Here is a 17,354-nt window from a genome sequence, read left to right as displayed (position 1 = left end):
AGATAATTTCATGATTCCTTTTATATAGTAGATTGCTCAGTAATCAAAGCGTCTAAGTGTACTTCCTCAAGTTATTTGAATATTTCGAGATTTAAACGCAACATTAAACCAGAAAGGTTAGAAGTGAAACTTAACTCATTAATGTAATATGCGAATTACGCCTGTGTACAATTTTGAGATTTGTATATCAAAACACAGTTATGAGTAACATGCTAAATACTTGTAATGCAATAAGTAACGCTCAATTCTAAGGATTGTTTGATGGGCCAAACTTTTAAAACCATTGACTACAATCATTCAGGTGAACGATTGAAGTAGTCATTCGCGTTATTTATGAGTGTCCAAAAATTCTTAAGAAAAATATCTTCTACATTTTCTTCGAGAAGTATTCTCGAGAAATATTGGCCCATTCTTTGGAGACGCGTAATATTCCTTATTGAATGCTATTTTATTTTAAGGATTTGGAGTGTCCTTACCATCTGGGCGGATCCTGTCCATGCAGTCGACATATTCGGACGAAGAGCACGCTCCTGTCTTTACATCAAACAGCATATCGGGTGGGCACAGCTCAATGAAGTAGACGTTGTAATGGCAGGAATAGTACTTATCGCACTTCGTGGGGTGAGGGAAAAGACCGTCCGGAACTGGACATTCAAAAGCTGAAAAGAAAAACAATATTTTTTCTTCAGAAGAATGATGAATATAATTCTATTAAAGAACAATGCACTTTTTAAGGATTCAGAATGAAATAACTTAGATTGACTTGACCGAGGTGTCACCAGGTCGCTTCTGCAGCTGTTATTTTGTACTTACCGTGGTCATCGTACTCCACCTCGCAAACTACATTCCTCTCCATAACACATTTCTTCTTGTTTCTTTCGAACAGTTGTCCAGAGGGACAAACACGTTTGGTCGGTTTTTTCCTCGAGCACACATAAAACACGCTGCAGTCATACAGACTTGGGAATACCCCCGAGTTCTCTGGGCACACGAATATCGTCCTTGGATCCTTTTCTGTAAAAAAAGAAAAGAAAAAGAAAATAATTGCTAATAATAATATCTACTAAAGAAATGTTATTTTGTATTTTTGAATTTTACTTTTCGAATTCAGTTAATAAAATCAGTAAACTGAAATAGCTCTTTAAAATTAACGCTGACGTTCTAACTCCAAAATGTTGCATTTATAATTCATGTCCCAAGTCTCGTGATGAATAATTAAAGAATAATTTCGTATATTCTGCAGCCCTTTGCAACCCTTTAATATTAAACAGAGGGTTGCAGAAGATTCGATATGATTCGAGACTCTGGTCTTGATCATTGTTGAGGAATTCCTCAAGTTCATCAATCCAGACTGATTAAGAAGCCAGTAATACTAATTAAAATTAATGTAACATTATTTAAAATTTAAATCCAAAAAAGTTATCTGTCTAATAATTTCACTCACTAAAACCCGCAATGCATAACGTAAAAAATATTTTCAAGTATTTTTTAATTTAATTCCTGAAACAAAGCACGTCGTTCGACATAAACCAACACTGAGTTTTTCTTTTTATTTTTGAAGTTATGTGAGAATATCTAATAAATTTCCTCGCTTACCTCCTGGTATTTTTCTACTTCCACAGTTTACGTAGTATTTGTCAAAGCATTTTTCTTTTGTGATGTCGTAGAGCCAGCCAGATGAACATTGTCTCAGAGAGGACTTGCCATTGTAGCATGCGTAATAGAGGCTGCAGTCTTCAGTGTGGGGATAATATCCGAAGTTTTTGTGACATCGGAAGTCTGGATCTGGAATTATTTTATTTTTTGGGCTGTCAGCTGAAAATATAATGGCAGTTGTTATATTGGCATTGGAAAGGCAAAGCGACTTTGTTTTGATCAATTATATGTTATATGTTTTTTGCTGGTTTTTTTTGTGTTTGAATTTCAACTCATTAATTACAATTTGGGTATATTCAGTGCACTAAAAACAACACATCTCTAACGCAAAGGTTGAAAGATATAATGTAGGAATGACACACTGATGATAACAAATTATTTTATTATTAATTCCATCTTAATATTAAGCGAATCGCTTGGTCCGGTTGGGGAAGACTATGGTCTATAAACGTTTCTGCTGGGAGCAGAGATAGGCAGTTGCCTATATTGAGGCCAGAGATCTGGATGTAGTGGGATCCAGTGTTGGTGGAGTAGGATTGCCCAGCCAGAAGGTTGACTAGATCTAAGATGTCAGATGATGCATGGGCTTGGTGAATCCAATGCAGATTATCGTATATGATGGATTTTGTATTTTGCAATAGGATGGTAGTGTACATAGATTCTACATCGAAGGATACAATGCCAGTCTTCCACAACCGAACCAAGAGACTCCACTTCAGTATCACGTTAATAATCCCAAAGACTGGAAACAGTTTCCAAAACGTAGCAATAAATTGTTTAAGTGTTTGGCATCGAGGTGGTTATTTTCCTTTAAATTGTATCATTTCAATAATAAATTTCTTAATATACCACGTGATGTAGTAGTGTATCAATTCATTAACATAATAATGAGCAATCATGTAGAGCCCCCAACTTCTTAAAAAACATATTCTATTGTACAATTATATATTAATTAATTTAGCTGACTTATAACACCTAATATCGTAATATTTAAAACAATTTGTGATAAGTTGTTTTAAATATAACATGCTTTATGATTTAAATCAATTACATAAATATATAATTATATAAATTACAGCAAGACAGAACAGTTTTAAGTAGTCTGACCGACTACTTAAAACTACCCTTATTTGCATATCAAGACAACTTGCATATATACGCACATTTTTGTTCCTTTAAATCAGTCATTTATTCTATGTGCACGATTTTCGTTTTATTCTTATTTCGATTGATAAAGGATGTGAGACTGCTATCTGTTTAAGAAAATTTAAAGAGAAACGAGTATAGGCAACATGCTTAAGTTAAAAAGGGTAGGTCTTGTGCCAAACAAAAGGCAAAAGAATTTCCAAAGAATACTGAAACCTGTAGACGGTCATAAAAATGAAATCTTCACATTTGAGGAAAGCGGTTGACTATGATAAAAGGGTCGGTGCACAACGACCAGCGTGCGATTACTTAAAATGCAGAATACTCTTTTCAAACAGGGCCATTGTCTTAAAGGTGGTATCTTTCTGGAGGAGATGGTCAATGTCACCACCGAAAAGGAAAGCTATTCGAAATACGTAAGAAGAGGTAATAAAGTATATGAAGTATCCCATTATCAGATGTTTCCTGGGGTGGAAAAATACTAGGATTCCCACGGTTCAGTACAGGAGGGTTTGACCAGTACTAGTATGAAGTATTCGCTAAAGTGATGCGTTAAGGAATTTTAAAATGAGAAATTCGTCGTGGAAAAAGCTGCCAAAGAAAACGGTTGTACAATAGGGGAAGGGTCGTAGTAGCACAATGTCTGTGTGGTGGAACGATGTGTTAGTAATTTGTCTTTAAATTCTTCAGTGGTCGATTTGCTTTTTTTTGAGATTTTTTTCGCCCAAAAAATTTCAATCTTTTTCCCGCTTTGATAGGAAATATTTCTTAATTTCGGCCGGTTACTGGAATTGGGTCCAGGCCTTTTCCACACAGATGTAAGAGAGCAGTGACGTAATCAGCTACCTACGAAGGGGGTAGGCTGCTGATTTAGATTCTTCCAAGACAATGAAACTGGGCAAAAAGTGTATCCGTATGGTTCGAGGAACATTCCTAAGATTTCCAACGTCTACCCTGGTCGCCTAATTCACCAGATCGGAATCAAGCTGAGAATGTCAGGAATATGTTAGAAAGGGAATTTCTGCTTGTCAGTTCTCTACCCATCGCAATACAGCAGTTGACAGATAACCTGATGGAAGAAGGGTGAACTCTAGAGGCTAGACTCCCTTAGACATAAGTAGAATCCACGTCAACGTGTACCGATTGTGAAAGCAGTGGTTCTACTAGACATTGAATAAAGGTTTCTAATTTTTTAGGCAGTAAGTGTAGATGCCCAACGCTATCAGTAGCTAAAAATATTCAGGCTTACTGTGTACTAAATCTACAAAGCAACAACTGCTGGGGTTTTAGAATGATCCCCATCAACCCAATTAAGGTTAAATATATCAAAACATTGAAGAGACTACTTACCATAGTAATAGTTTTGGTATCCGCAAAATGCTTTGTTTTTGTTATAACACTTGCGCTTTTTATTATCGAAGAGTTGACCGTTAGGACATCGGAAAAGTTGTTCTTTACCTCTCCAAGACATGTAGAAGAGCTTACAATCACCCGGGTGGGGATGAAGGTAGCCGTTATATTTTGCTGACAATGTTTCCACCTCTGCGGAATGTGGGTCTTCCTTTATTTTGGCCTTGTGATTCCAGTTGAAGCTCTTGTCTTGTGTCCGTACGAGGGTGGAAGACTGGACTGTGAAGAGGACGAATACTCCTACAAGATACGTTTAAAATTCCAATATAACTGAGTTTTTATTGTATAATATGATCCACTCAAACATTCAGTCTATAGCGTATTATTCATAACCGTTCGTTAAAATATTGTTAAAACATCTTAATGAGTTTCATTTTTTGGGATATAGCAGATCCATATTGTACCATTTTTTTTTTTATGAATTTTTTGCTGAAAACCATTAATATAAATTCGCCTACCTCACGAAGCACAGTCATATAAGCCAGAAAGGATTCTGTTATTTTTGTATTATGATTTCAGTAGCATCAGCGACTAAAGCTATATTGCCTTTTATACCACTGCTACTTATAAAATTCTTTAACAACGAGGATCTGCAGTGTCCCTGGATGCCTATGGTGCAGCTTCCGGTGGACTGCTTGGTGCCACAATTGAATAATCCCAACAGCTTTTATTTAGGCGCATCATCAGCTTAGGCCATATTGTCTCGTATGTATTTTGTCTGTAAATTGCGTTTGTTCTGTCGTCCATTTGCTGGATGAAAAACCCCAGTTTCCAAGAAGAAAATACCTATCCTAGCCTGAGCCCGACAAACTCAGCCACATTATGAAAAAGACCCAATAAAATTCCTCCCGTCATTGATAAGATTAGAACTGAGGTCTTTCTACCTAGTGAGGGGAGGACTGTAATTATATCGATTGTGCTACTCATGGTAAATCGCTTTATCTGGTTAGGTGAGATGCGTGTTACGCGACAGGTAAATAAGGCTATGAGGTGATCTGTAGTATGTGTAATTGCATGTATCCTTCGACCGTTTCGAAGTCATTAGACCTTAAATCTTTTCCATTCAGTGTGGGGAAGATGGTTATGTGTCCGACCTGTGCTTGGTTAAATACATTTTTAGGGTCCGTAGTCTAACGAAGGACCCTTATAACGTCACTCGGGTGTCTGTGTGTCTGTCCGTCCGTCCGTCCGTCTGCCACAGCGTTGTATCTCTGGAACCACTTAATCTATTGACTTGAAATTTTGCATGGGTTTGTACATCATGTGGCCCAACATAACGCCATATTGATCAGTTTTAGGCCAAGCCGGGGTATTAGAAACTTTTTTTTTTCAGTTTCTATAGCTCTCTATTTGAGATACTAAGCGACCATTCGTGTATACGGAGCCTTCGTCCTGAGTGCCCGGCACTCAGTAGTTGACCGATTTATTCTGTTTATACTCTAGGACGACTACGAAAGGTCGTAGGAGTTCGTTAGATACAGAGAATACCAAAACATCGCATTGTATTTAGTAGTCACGTGACTTTAACCATGGTCCTTTATACATAGACCGTGCATTCTCGAGCTTGATTAGTTGCTTACGTCTCTTCTTGCCATTTATAAGAAAGTGAAATAAAAAGGGAATAACATAAAATTGTCGTCTAACATTGCAGAGAACCATTGTCTAGTTAAAAAATAAAATCATAATTTTTGCAGGAGAAACAGTTTCAAATTGTGGACCTTAAACTTCGATTATTTTCTTTAGCATTAAGAAACCGAAGAAAAGTGTTTATCAGTGTTTGAAGACAAACAGAATAGGCTTCAAAAGTATGGGCCATTTCCATTTCTGGCTTAGCAGAGGAAAATCCCTTTTTTAATGCTCTCCCACCCTCCCTTTCGACATTATTATTTTTTTTTTAATTTGATAGTTTAAAATCGCTGATTATTCACACATATAATCAACTAATATTTTTCCAAGAAATAAGACTTTCTTAAGCCATTAATTCTCTCTTATTGTGGCGTTTACGTTGAAATGTGGCTAATTTATTCCGCTTGTTATGTCCTTTTAAACTGGTGGAACTAGTTTTTGCTTAGCGCGAGACGTGCTCGGATTTACTTATTCTGAGTCTATTCCGATTCAAGGTCATGAAGATAAAAAGGAAATTACTTAATTTTTGGGTCTGTTCAAGGATTTTCCGAGTTTAGCAAATAATTCTTTAGCAGTGATTGATAATATTCGTCTCGCATAGCTGGAAAAGCATAAGGTATCTAAATCCAGTTTATTTTATTTTTTCTTTGATGCTATTTTAGCTTTATTCATTTAGTAACTATTCTGTCAGCATAATAAATATCTCTCTATTTATAAATAGAGAGATATTTATTATGCTGAGGCATTGTTTAACGCAATGTTTCTCCTAACTTTGATCCAAATATAATATGGGGGCAAATTGTGCGTCAAAATATAATAAATTTGACTTAGAAGAAGATAGCTTTCTATCTCCACTGATTAAGCATTTATTTTGTACATTTTTCTTCGAATTTTGATTTTATTTATTTATTTTGCGCTTATTTTCCTTCTGGTTTTCTTTGTGGTTTTTTGATAAATGTAATGTTCTTCGATTTGACATTTTGTATATATGATGTCAAGTAAATTTATTACGCCATGTTACAAAAATATTTGCATGTATTTAACTATTTCTTGTGTGTTTTGTTTTCTGAGTCTAACACTGTCACTGATTTTTCGCTACTTCAGTATTTTGGCAAAAATTTTAGGTTTTACGTTTTTGCTACATTTATAATATCACATTAATGCGCTTACAGATACTGTTTATAGAGAGCTTGTACTATTTTTCTCCAGTTTTCTGTGGTTACTAGACGAAGGTGGAAGTTAACTCCAGGATCGTTCTGCTATGTTGGATATTATATAGGACCGAAGGTTAATATCATTAATAGCAAAGTCCTGCCAATTTCCAATCCATCTTTCGCAGCTCCTGCTCAGGTTGTTAACAAACTGAATCGATATTTTGCATCAACGTTCACACTTAAATAATATGTTAGGGGTAGTGTTGATAGAAGTATACCAAAATTTACAAGGAACTAAATGATTTTGCTGATAGGTGAGAGGAAAGTGGAAGAGAAATTTTTGAAGCTAAACCCAAATAAGGAATCTGGGCGGATGGGATAGATCCAATCATTCTCAAATACATTTTTATCCCTTAAGGTTGGCAGGGTGGTTAAGTAACCAATGTATGTTACGGCAATTAGATTTAGAAAAATTGGACCAATGGGCTGAGAAATGGCAATTGAAGTTTGACATTGACAAATACAAGGTACTGCACATTCCTGTTATTCGAAATCAGCGTACTCAAATTCATAGAGATACACCAAGAAATGCACATAAAAAGAACCCTTTTGAAGATTCTTTACGTAGTTCCATCAATGGATAATGTCGAAGTGATAGACTATCGAATTTTATCATAAACAAAATCGGCAAAGTCTTCGGGAATTATTTGTAAAAGAAGCAACGTTTCCTGAATTAGTTTATTCGTTCAATATGGAGGTATTCCACATTTGATTAATTAATGTCCGGTTTGCCTTTTCTTGGCATACTTGTTTAAGTCTGGTAACTGTATAAGTCTGGTCCACTAATTCTGGTAAACATTCCGATTGTACACCATCTTGAAGATAACTCGTGTGCAACAGTAGTGTATTCCTTGAATGTGGTGATTGTGATATCGTTTCATTGTGGCTTTAGTGATAAGCCTGCCGAGTTGACATCTAAATAGAAAAAATGTTTGCTCTAATGATTATGCTAATCTGCTATCTATCTATCTATCTATCTATCTATCTATCTATCTATCTATCTATCTATCTATCTATCTATCTATCTATCTATCTATCTATCCAAAACTTTAATCTCGACAGCTTCGTAGTGTTATTCGCAAGTGATTCAACTACCTTATCTCGTACTTCGCGGTACATTTCGGATTTTTTTTTATGTAAAATTACTACAAATGTAGAAGGAATTTTTTTTGACAGCTTATTTGTCCTTCAAACTATTCTTCTGCTTTTCTTACTGTTTAATCTTCAAGGGCGAAGTGCAATTAGTGACGATTGTCGCATCTTATTCAACAGATAGCATTACCTCTGTATTCGATTGCTTTGTGGTAAGGTAAAATATAATAAGGATTACTCACATGGTGTCATACTGACATCACTCATACACATGTTCTCATGAAAGAGCATATTTTATCTTTTAATATTGTTGCTTTTATATTTAATCACACGTATTTAAATTTTGTCTCAGTAATTTAAAGTTTGTCTGCATAACTATGAAGAAGAAACGACGGTAAACCCATAATTATAGCTTCAATAATTTTTCAGAAGCGAGAGATCCATCTGCAGTTGCCTGGATCACCCTTGGAAACCGTTTGTATATGTGCGAGATTCTGAATTCCACCAGATATAAAGATGTCTCCATTATTCTATATAGAAAAAGCCCAGTTTCTAATCCCATCAATGTCTCTGAGAACTTTATGGTCTTTCCACTCCGTGGCTAAGTTAATCGGTCTCAAGCATGGACAGCAAGGTTTTCTCAACTATTTTATTTCATGTTTAACAGGGGGGTGGTCTCTTGGTAATGTGTAGAAATCCAAGGAGCCACTTTTGTGGCCCGTATTTCATCAATTCGTTTGTCAGCTTCAGTTTCAGCTTCCCCCGTTTAACTGAAGTATCAACATAGAAAATAATTTGCCGTTTGGTGCAGCCTGTTAAGCTTGAATGTATAGACTGGAGCAGCAAATTAATAAGAACAGTAAGGAGTAAGTGACAAATGAATGGAAAGCGTTGAATTAAGTTCAGGATGTGTTTGAAGTGCCTCGACTCTTTGATAAACTGTGAATGGTCGAAGTAAATTTGGGCCAGATTCACATCTAATGTTTCTGGCTTTGTTTCGTTAGATTATATTTTATACTTTCTATCACCCATTAAAGAAACAGATCAATTCTTTCTCAGAGACGTGGCAGAGAGTTTTATCGAACCCTGTCGTATATTTACCTCTCAGTATTTCTGGAAATTACTCTATCGGAATAATTTTTTAAATGAAAACCTAAGCACGAGAGGTGCTTGGGGTACCTACAGTACTTAGTATCGTGCATGGGCTGAAGGTTGAGGAAATAAAAGAAGATATTTGTTGACATTATACTTGAACTTCTGTAGACTGTCATTTTCAGGGAACACGTATGAAGGGAGGTTGGTCTAGAAGCCATTCCTTCTGAATTGGCTTCTGGACCAACCTCTCTTCATTTGTAAACAGTGATGGAGGGTTGAACTTAGCGTTGTGTGATCAGTGCAAGGGCATTGTGTTTACTTAATTTATAGAGGCACTCCACCACGAGTTCCTTGGTGTTGCACTACTCTACATAAAACGCACTGCTCCAGTGAAGGAGCAGTGCGTTTTATGTAGAGTAGTGCAAAGTGGCATACAATTTAAATGTCATTTAAAGTGTATGCCACTACCAGACCCAGATTTCGGTCCTTTTTTTCGTATGTCATCCAACTTGGATGAGATCCCAAATGGATTGAAACGCAGTATAAGGCTTTAGCCAGGAGTCCATTTGAATTCTTCTTATTTATTGCATCTTCTCGCCTCATATGTTGTAGATTATATTTCTTCAATGGAGCAGCGTGTTTAGTTTAGAGTAGACAATACCAGTGCAATTCGTAGCGAAGTGCCTCCATAATATGAGGTTGAATCAACAAGCAGCAGACAGTTTGCTGAACGCTACGTAAATAATGAGGCTATACGCATCATGTACGATGACGTTTTATAGTTCTCATGGCATCAAGATTATCATCAACCCATTTCATTCTTTTTGTATTAACTCAATGCCTTCATTTCGTACTAGAATCAATGCACAGCGTGATGTTACTAGGGAATTACATAAGGTCAGCATCGTGTTGTTACTTATACTCCATTTTTTTCTTTTTGAAATTTTTGTATATAGAAGTAATCAAAAATAAAATATGGATTTCCCCTCAGCTTCGACTTTTTTCATTCGTGGCCTTTTATCTAAAAAATACGCTAAACGATAAAGCAGACACTGGGACTACTTACCTCCTAGCATAAGGTATAATTCCCTGTACTTCATTTTCTTCCTAAAACAGCGAATTTGTTATAACAGCAAATAACAATTGCTAGACGAGACTTTGATTTTATAGAAACGAGCACATCCTGATAAGTTCCAATCATATCAGAATTGCGTTAATTTTCTCAGATAACATTTCTATATCCGTTTGATAACGAAGAGTTGCACTTTTGTTTATCGTCTTTCCTTGGATTCCTTTGGCAAATCCGGTTTTATTTCTAGTTAGATTGTAGAGTGTGGTGAAAGGGAACCGATTTCAATTTTGAGTCGAAATAACGTAACGCATGCGTATTCTAACAACGAATGTACAGAAACTGCCAGTGGTAATTATTCGAGAGAATTGAAAAATTATGATATAGGCATAACAATTACCCCAAATGTTTGAATATTAGTATGGTATTGAAACCGTGAAAAATAAAAGTAAATCATCAGGTTCGTGTTTGGTGCTAGAGTAATATACATTGATCTGAAAATTTGTAACTATTTTTCTATTTATTATTCTTAAAAAAACCTAAATGTATTGTCTAAAACCAGGAGGTCTATGAGAGTTCGGTACATTTCCTCTTGAATTAATCATAAACACACACCAAAAGCTTCGTGTGAAACACGAGTCCCTCTGGACATTTCTTCACGAAGGGTTTCCAGCGGTCACAATGAATGAACAGCTGTCTGCTGCTGGCGTGCGGAAAGTAGCCGAACTCTGCTGGACAGTCGAACCATCCTTTGACGTCTCCGGTTTCGGTAATGATACAGTCAAGGTCGTCAGGATCACAGGTTGTAGGCGGAGGTCCAGTAGGACGAGGGGTAGTCGTCACGATGCGATGAGTTGTGGTTGCAGGAGCGGTAGGTCTCGTCGTCACTACACGATTTGTCGTGGTCTCAGGTGGAATAGAGCTGGTTGTTACAATGCCGTGTGTAGGTTCAGAAGGACTGGACGTCACTTTAGAACTAATAATGGAGCCCTCTGTGGTCACTTCACCAGGACGGGGAGAAATAGAACTCGTTGGTCCCCTTGAAGACGATTTATCTGCAAATAAAGAAACCAAACTGAGCTGACGCTTTTTTTTTTTTTAAATTTTATCTTGAACAAACAATGAAGCTTTAACTGTTGGAATGAAGCCAGAAGAGATCTATGAGAGGAAGCGAAAAGTAAACTAAAAAGGTAGTTTGACAGTAAAATATAAAAATAAAAAATGAAGGGTGCAGTGTGTTTTTACGAATTGGATTCGTAATAAACATTTCTTGATGTATTGTTACTTCGATATCATCTAATCAAAAACTTTTGGAATTTTGAAACCACCGAAGGACAAAGTGACAGTAGTCACCTTCATGTATGCGCACGTGCGAACACTCCTGGTCAGTTTTAGATATCGGGAAAGACAGATGAGAGTTAGTTCTTTAGGAGCGGTGTTCCTGCTGCACATTTTCGGATGTTGCACAGAAAAAAAAACAAAGAAATTTAATTTCCTGTTTAGACGGGACGATTACACTGTTAGAGGAGGTCACAAGATAGGATACAAGAAACAGCACCTTATTTAGCAGTCACGTTAACTCGAACCACGGTCACTCAAATCGCGTGTACTTGTGCATTCTTTCACTGACCACTTTTAACCAAAACAATGGTTCCACCTCCGGAAATTCGAGTTTTTCGTCCAAAAGAACAAACTCGACCATACAACACGCAATTTACACACAGTATACACGGAGCAATATGGCCTTAATCGCTGATGCTTTTAAAAGCTGCAACAACTCTAGTTTAAAACTGCAGACCGACATCGGCTCACTTGAATTCCAGACTCGCAAAATCTTTCATGTGATTATCAGCATGGCTTCAATGAAACAACTCTTTCCTAGAGTCCTTCTCACAATTGATTTCAGCTTCTGCATTACCTTCTTCATGAAGGCCACATTTAGTCAGACCACCACGGATGTCGAGAAAGCGTTCGAAACCCTTCGCGGCATGGTATTGTTTTGGATATGCATCACAGGGCTGAGGCCATCTCCCTCAAATAATACAAACTTCCAACTACATACCTTTCACGTCCAATATCGGAACACTCTATTCATATCTCGTATTGAAAGAGGTAGTGTCTCACAAGATACCATACTCAGTGCAACCCTATTTGCGATCCGGGTTAACAGAGTAATAAGATTCGTCATGTCTCTTGTTAACATGACAAGAGACATGGTCGTGAAATTTATATGTATTCAGACAACCTAACCATCTGTCAATCAAAAAGCGTGAGCACGATAGTTCGAACTTCCTATAGTCAAAAATAAAATCCTGGACCTTGCGCAATGGCATCCTCCATTCTAAACAGATATCCACCACTGATTACTTTCATAAACGAAGCCCATTCCATTCTGTCCTTGAGCTGTAGATTAATAATGTAATGATTATCCAAGGTGTTTGGTTTCTGGGCGTGATCTTAGACAGGAAATGGAACTTTTAAGCTCATGTAACTTACCTTCGGGCCATTTATTTAAATAAATTTATTTTATACCGATTTGTCTTTTCTATATCATAGGGTGCTAATTGACAGACCTTACTACACCTCTACAGAGCTTTGGTGAAATCGCTTAGACTACGGACCCCAGTATATGGCCCCACAAGGAAAGTACTCTGCAGCGATTAAACACCATTCAATATAGTGTTTGGAGAATTTCGCTGGGAGCGTTTAGAACCTCTTCAGTCCACAGCCTTTACGCTGAAGCCTATGGACCTCCATTCTACCATCGTAGGATAACGTTGCTTTTTGCTGTGCGCAGAAAAAAATGCGCAATCTTCTTTCGCACCTTAACGCTAATTGGAGATCCAGATACCGAATGGAACTGATTTTATAATAGCAAGCCGAATTAAAACCAACCTGCCCAATAAGAAATAGCTCGGAAAATCGAATTATGCAAACAGCACCACTTGATCCACTTTAGTTGATTATCCCTGCAACTTAGGATTGTTTTCTGAAATAGAGAGAATATCTTGTTGTACTGCAAATATTAACAATTACATACAACTCCTACTGATACTGTAGAAGTCGTCCCTCATTTCACCATCACAAGTTACCAGCAGCAGGCAACTTCTTGGCTGTTGAGCGCTGTGCCATCAAACTAATGTTGGATCGGATTGCTTAATTTTATTTTTTGTCCGTTTAATGTACGAACACTCGCTCATTGTCGTCTCTGCTATAAGGGGAAGATTCTCCTTTTTTTACCCTGCATTTTTTAAAAACAATGATTGACTCAAGTTCTGTTCTTGATCTGGATGAATCTGCTGCACAGCTGCTAGCTTTCTGCTATTGTCCACTCTAAATATGAGCTGGATACGATTAGCTGTTTTCCATCTGCTGGCTCGGACATTCCAATCTATACTTTAACCAAGCAAAGTGCAAGGAGAACAGTAACCCCAAAAAAACTTATACACTTGGTGGAGTTGAACTAAAGTCGGTAGTAGAAGAAAGGGATTTGAGAGTTACGATATGGTAAGACGAAGTTCTCCAAGTATTGTAGACAGGTTGCAAGGAATATCCATGATGTGCTATCAATGATTTAACGAACATTTGCTACTACAGATAAGTACGCATAATCCAATTATATAAGGCGATTGTTAGACTAAACTTGGAATACTGTGTTCAAGTATGGAGACCACACCTAAAGAAAGAAAGACATCAAGCTTATTGAAAGGGTCCAAAGACGAGTAACTCGGCTGGTGAGATCGCAAAAGGGCGTCCATATGAGGAAAGACTTCGAATATGTGGGTTGCAGAGCTTCGAAACTAGACACCTCAGAGGAGACTTAATTGAGGCATAAACAAGGTGAATGAGTACGAAATATTCTCGGTTATAAATGATTCTAGAACTAGGGGCCATAATTTCAAGTTACGGGAGGAGATGTTTACTGGATTGCAGGAAGCTTTATTTTAGCCAGCAAGTTATAATTACAGGAATAAGTTAACTACATGGATAGTAGAGGCACACAGTTTGAGAAAATTTCAAGGGTCACCTGATTAGTCACCTACGGCAGGATGAAAAAATATAGTATTTATTATTTTTTTTTTCGAATTTGTTCTTATTTTTATTTTATTTTAATTATTATTTCTTTTTGGCTGCTCCAGAATGAACCATAGGCTTCCTTGCACCACGTGCCCATTAATAATACTTATACCACACTTTTCTGCAAACCGTGTTACCATAGAAACCGTAACGATCCCATTGTGCTATACAATTATTAAGAAGGATCTTAGGGCACTGATAATTTTAGTAAATCATTATCATGATTTCATGGAGCATTTCGAATAATACATCACCATTTAATTAGTTAATCATAAATATACCTATGATATCTTGCTCTGTCTGTGTAGAAATTCCATCAGGAGAAGTTTTATCAGCCACTGGAGTTGTACCATCTTTGGGTTGGTAGGTTGTGCGGTCTGCAGTCACAGTGGATCCACATTCAAGATGATGAGTTGTGACTTCTGGAACACCAGTGGATCTGTCATCGGGTTGACGGGTAGTTCTGCTGTCAGGCTGGCGGGTTGTCGTGTCTCCGACACTGGTGGATCTGTCGTCAGGCTGGCGGGTAGTTCTGTCTCCGACACCGGTGGATCTGTCCTCAGGCTGCCGGGTAGTTCTGTCTCCGACACCGGTGGATCTGTCATCAGGCTGGCGGGTAGTTCTGTCTCCGACACCGGTGGATCTGTCGTCGGGTTGGCGTGTAGTTCTGCCATCAGGCTGATGGGTAGTTCTGTCTCCGACACCGGTGGATCTGTCATCAGGCTGGCGGGTTGTCCTGTCTCCGACACCGGTGGATCTGTCGTCAGGCTGGCGGGTTGTCCTGTCTCCGACACCGGTGGATCTGTCGTCAGGCTGGCGGGTTGTCCTGCCATCAGGCTGGCGGGTAGTTCTGTCTCCGACACCGGTGGATCTGTCCTCAGGCTGGCGGGTTGTCCTGCCATCAGGCTGGCGGGTAGTTCTGTCTCCGACACCGGTGGATCTGTCATCGGGCTGGCGTGTAGTTCTGCCATCGGGCTGGCGGGTAGTTCTGTCTCCGACACCGGTGGATCTGTCATCAGGCTGGCGGGTAGTTCTGTCTCCGACACCGGTGGATCTGTCGTCGGGTTGGCGTGTAGTTCTGCCATCAGGCTGACGGGTAGTTCTGTCTCCGACACCGGTGGATCTGTCGTCAGGCTGGCGGGTTGTCCTGTCTCCGACACCGGTGGATCTGTCGTCAGGCTGGCGGGTTGTCCTGTCTCCGACACCGGTGGATCTGTCGTCAGGCTGGCGGGTTGTCCTGCCATCAGGCTGGCGGGTAGTTCTGTCTCCGACACCGGTGGATCTGTCATCGGGCTGGCGTGTAGTTCTGCCATCGGGCTGGCGGGTAGTTCTGTCTCCGACACCGGTGGATCTGTCATCAGGCTGGCGGGTAGTTCTGTCTCCGACACCGGTGGATCTGTCGTCGGGTTGGCGTGTAGTTCTGCCATCAGGCTGACGGGTAGTTCTGTCTCCGACACCGGTGGATCTGTCGTCAGGCTGGCGGGTTGTCCTGTCTCCGACACCGGTGGATCTGTCGTCAGGCTGGCGGGTTGTCCTGTCTCCGACACCGGTGGATCTGTCGTCAGGCTGGCGGGTTGTCCTGCCATCAGGCTGGCGGGTAGTTCTGTCTCCGACACCGGTGGATCTGTCATCGGGCTGGCGTGTAGTTCTGCCATCGGGCTGGTGGGTAGTTCTGTCTCCGACACCGGTGGATCTGTCGTCGGGTTGGCGTGTAGTTCTGCCATCAGGCTGGCGGGTAGTTCTGTCTCCGACACCGGTGGATCTGTCGTCAGGCTGGCGGGTTGTTCTGTCTCCAACACCGGTGGATCTGTCGTCAGGCTGGCGTGTTGTCCTGCCATCAGGCTGGCGGGTAGTTCTGTCTCCGACACCGGTGGATCTGTCGTCGGGTTGGCGTGTAGTTCTGCCATCAGGCTGGCGGGTTGTCCTGTCTCCGACACCGGTGGATCTGCCGTCAGGCTGGCGAGTTGTCCTGTCTCCGACACCGGTGGATCTGTCGTCAGGCTGCTGTGTTGTCCTGCCATCAGGCTGGCGGGTAGTTCTGTCTCCGACACCGGTGGATCTGTCCTCAGGCTGGCGGGTTGTCCTGCCATCAGGCTGGCGGGTAGTTCTGTCTCCGACTCCGGTGGATCTGTCATCGGGCTGGCGTGTAGTTCGGCCATCGGGCTGGCGGGTAGTTCTGTCTCCGACACCGGTGGATCTGTCGTCGGGTTGGCGTGTAGTTCTGCCATCAGGCTGGCGGGTTGTTCTGTCTCCAACACCGGTGGATCTGTCGTCAGGCTGGCGTGTTGTCCTGCCATCAGGATGGCGGGTAGTTCTGTCTCCGACACCAGTGGATCTGTCCTCGGGCTGGCGGGTTGTCCTGCCATCGGGCTGGCGGGTAGTTCTGTCTCCGACACCGGTGGATCTGTCGTCAGGCTGGCGGGTTGTCCTGTCTCCAACACCGGTGGATCTGTCGTCAGGCTGGCGTGTTGTCCTGCCATCAGGCTGGCGGGTAGTTCTGTCTCCGACACCGGTGGATCTGTCCTCAGGCTGGCGGGTTGTCCGGCCATCAGGCTGGCGGGTAGTTCTCTCTCCGACACCGGTGGATCTGTCGTCGGGCTGGCGGGTTGTCCTGCCATCGGGCTGGCGGGTAGTTCTGTCTCCGACACCGGTGGATCTGTCGTCGGGCTGACGTGTAGTTCTGCCATCGGGCTGGCGGGTAGTTCTGTCTCCGACACCGGTGGATCTGTCATCGGGCTGGCGTGTAGTTCTGCCATCGGGCTGGCGGGTAGACCTGTCTCCGACACCGGTGGATCTGTCATCGGGCTGGTGGGTAGTTCTGTCTCCGACAGCGGTGGATCTGTCGTCGGGCTGGCGGGTAGTTCTGTCTCCGACAGCGGTGGATCTGTCGTCTGGCTGGCGGGTAGTCCTGTCTCCGACACCGGTCGATCTGTCGTCAGGCAGGCGGGTAGTCCTGTCTCCAACACCAG

The 17,354-nt window shown here is 40.7% G+C and overlaps 1 protein-coding gene across 1 annotated transcript; it reads right to left on the bottom strand.

The window, feature by feature from the left end:
- Positions 1 to 685: 685 nt before the first annotated feature.
- On the bottom strand, positions 686 to 4,273 carry LOC150087193 (uncharacterized). The gene is made up of 4 exons (XM_090372406.1): positions 4,153 to 4,273; positions 1,597 to 1,815; positions 814 to 1,014; positions 686 to 708 (listed from the first exon to the last, which is right to left on the bottom strand). Exons 1-4 carry the CDS (start codon positions 4,271 to 4,273, stop codon positions 686 to 688), a joined length of 564 nt encoding a protein of 187 aa, XP_090228532.1.
- Positions 4,274 to 17,354: the final 13,081 nt, after the last annotated feature.

The sequence above is a fragment of the Mastigoproctus giganteus genome, chromosome 4, assembly GCF_048544385.1.
Source record: "Mastigoproctus giganteus isolate SK-2022 chromosome 4, ASM4854438v1, whole genome shotgun sequence".
NCBI lineage: Eukaryota > Metazoa > Arthropoda > Arachnida > Uropygi > Thelyphonidae > Mastigoproctus > Mastigoproctus giganteus.
This window is presented reverse-complemented; position numbering and strand designations above follow the sequence as displayed.

Coding starts and splice junctions, on each gene's coding strand:
- LOC150087193 (XM_090372406.1), bottom strand. CDS start 4,273: ATGTCTTGGAGAGGTAAAGAACAACTTTTCCGATGTCCTAACGGTCAA. Junction 1,816..4,152: donor ATACCAAAACTATTACTATG/GTAAGTAGTCTC, acceptor TTATATTTTCAG/CTGACAGCCCAAAAAATAAA. Junction 709..813: donor GGTGGAGTACGATGACCACG/GTAAGTACAAAA, acceptor GTTCTTTAATAG/AATTATATTCATCATTCTTC.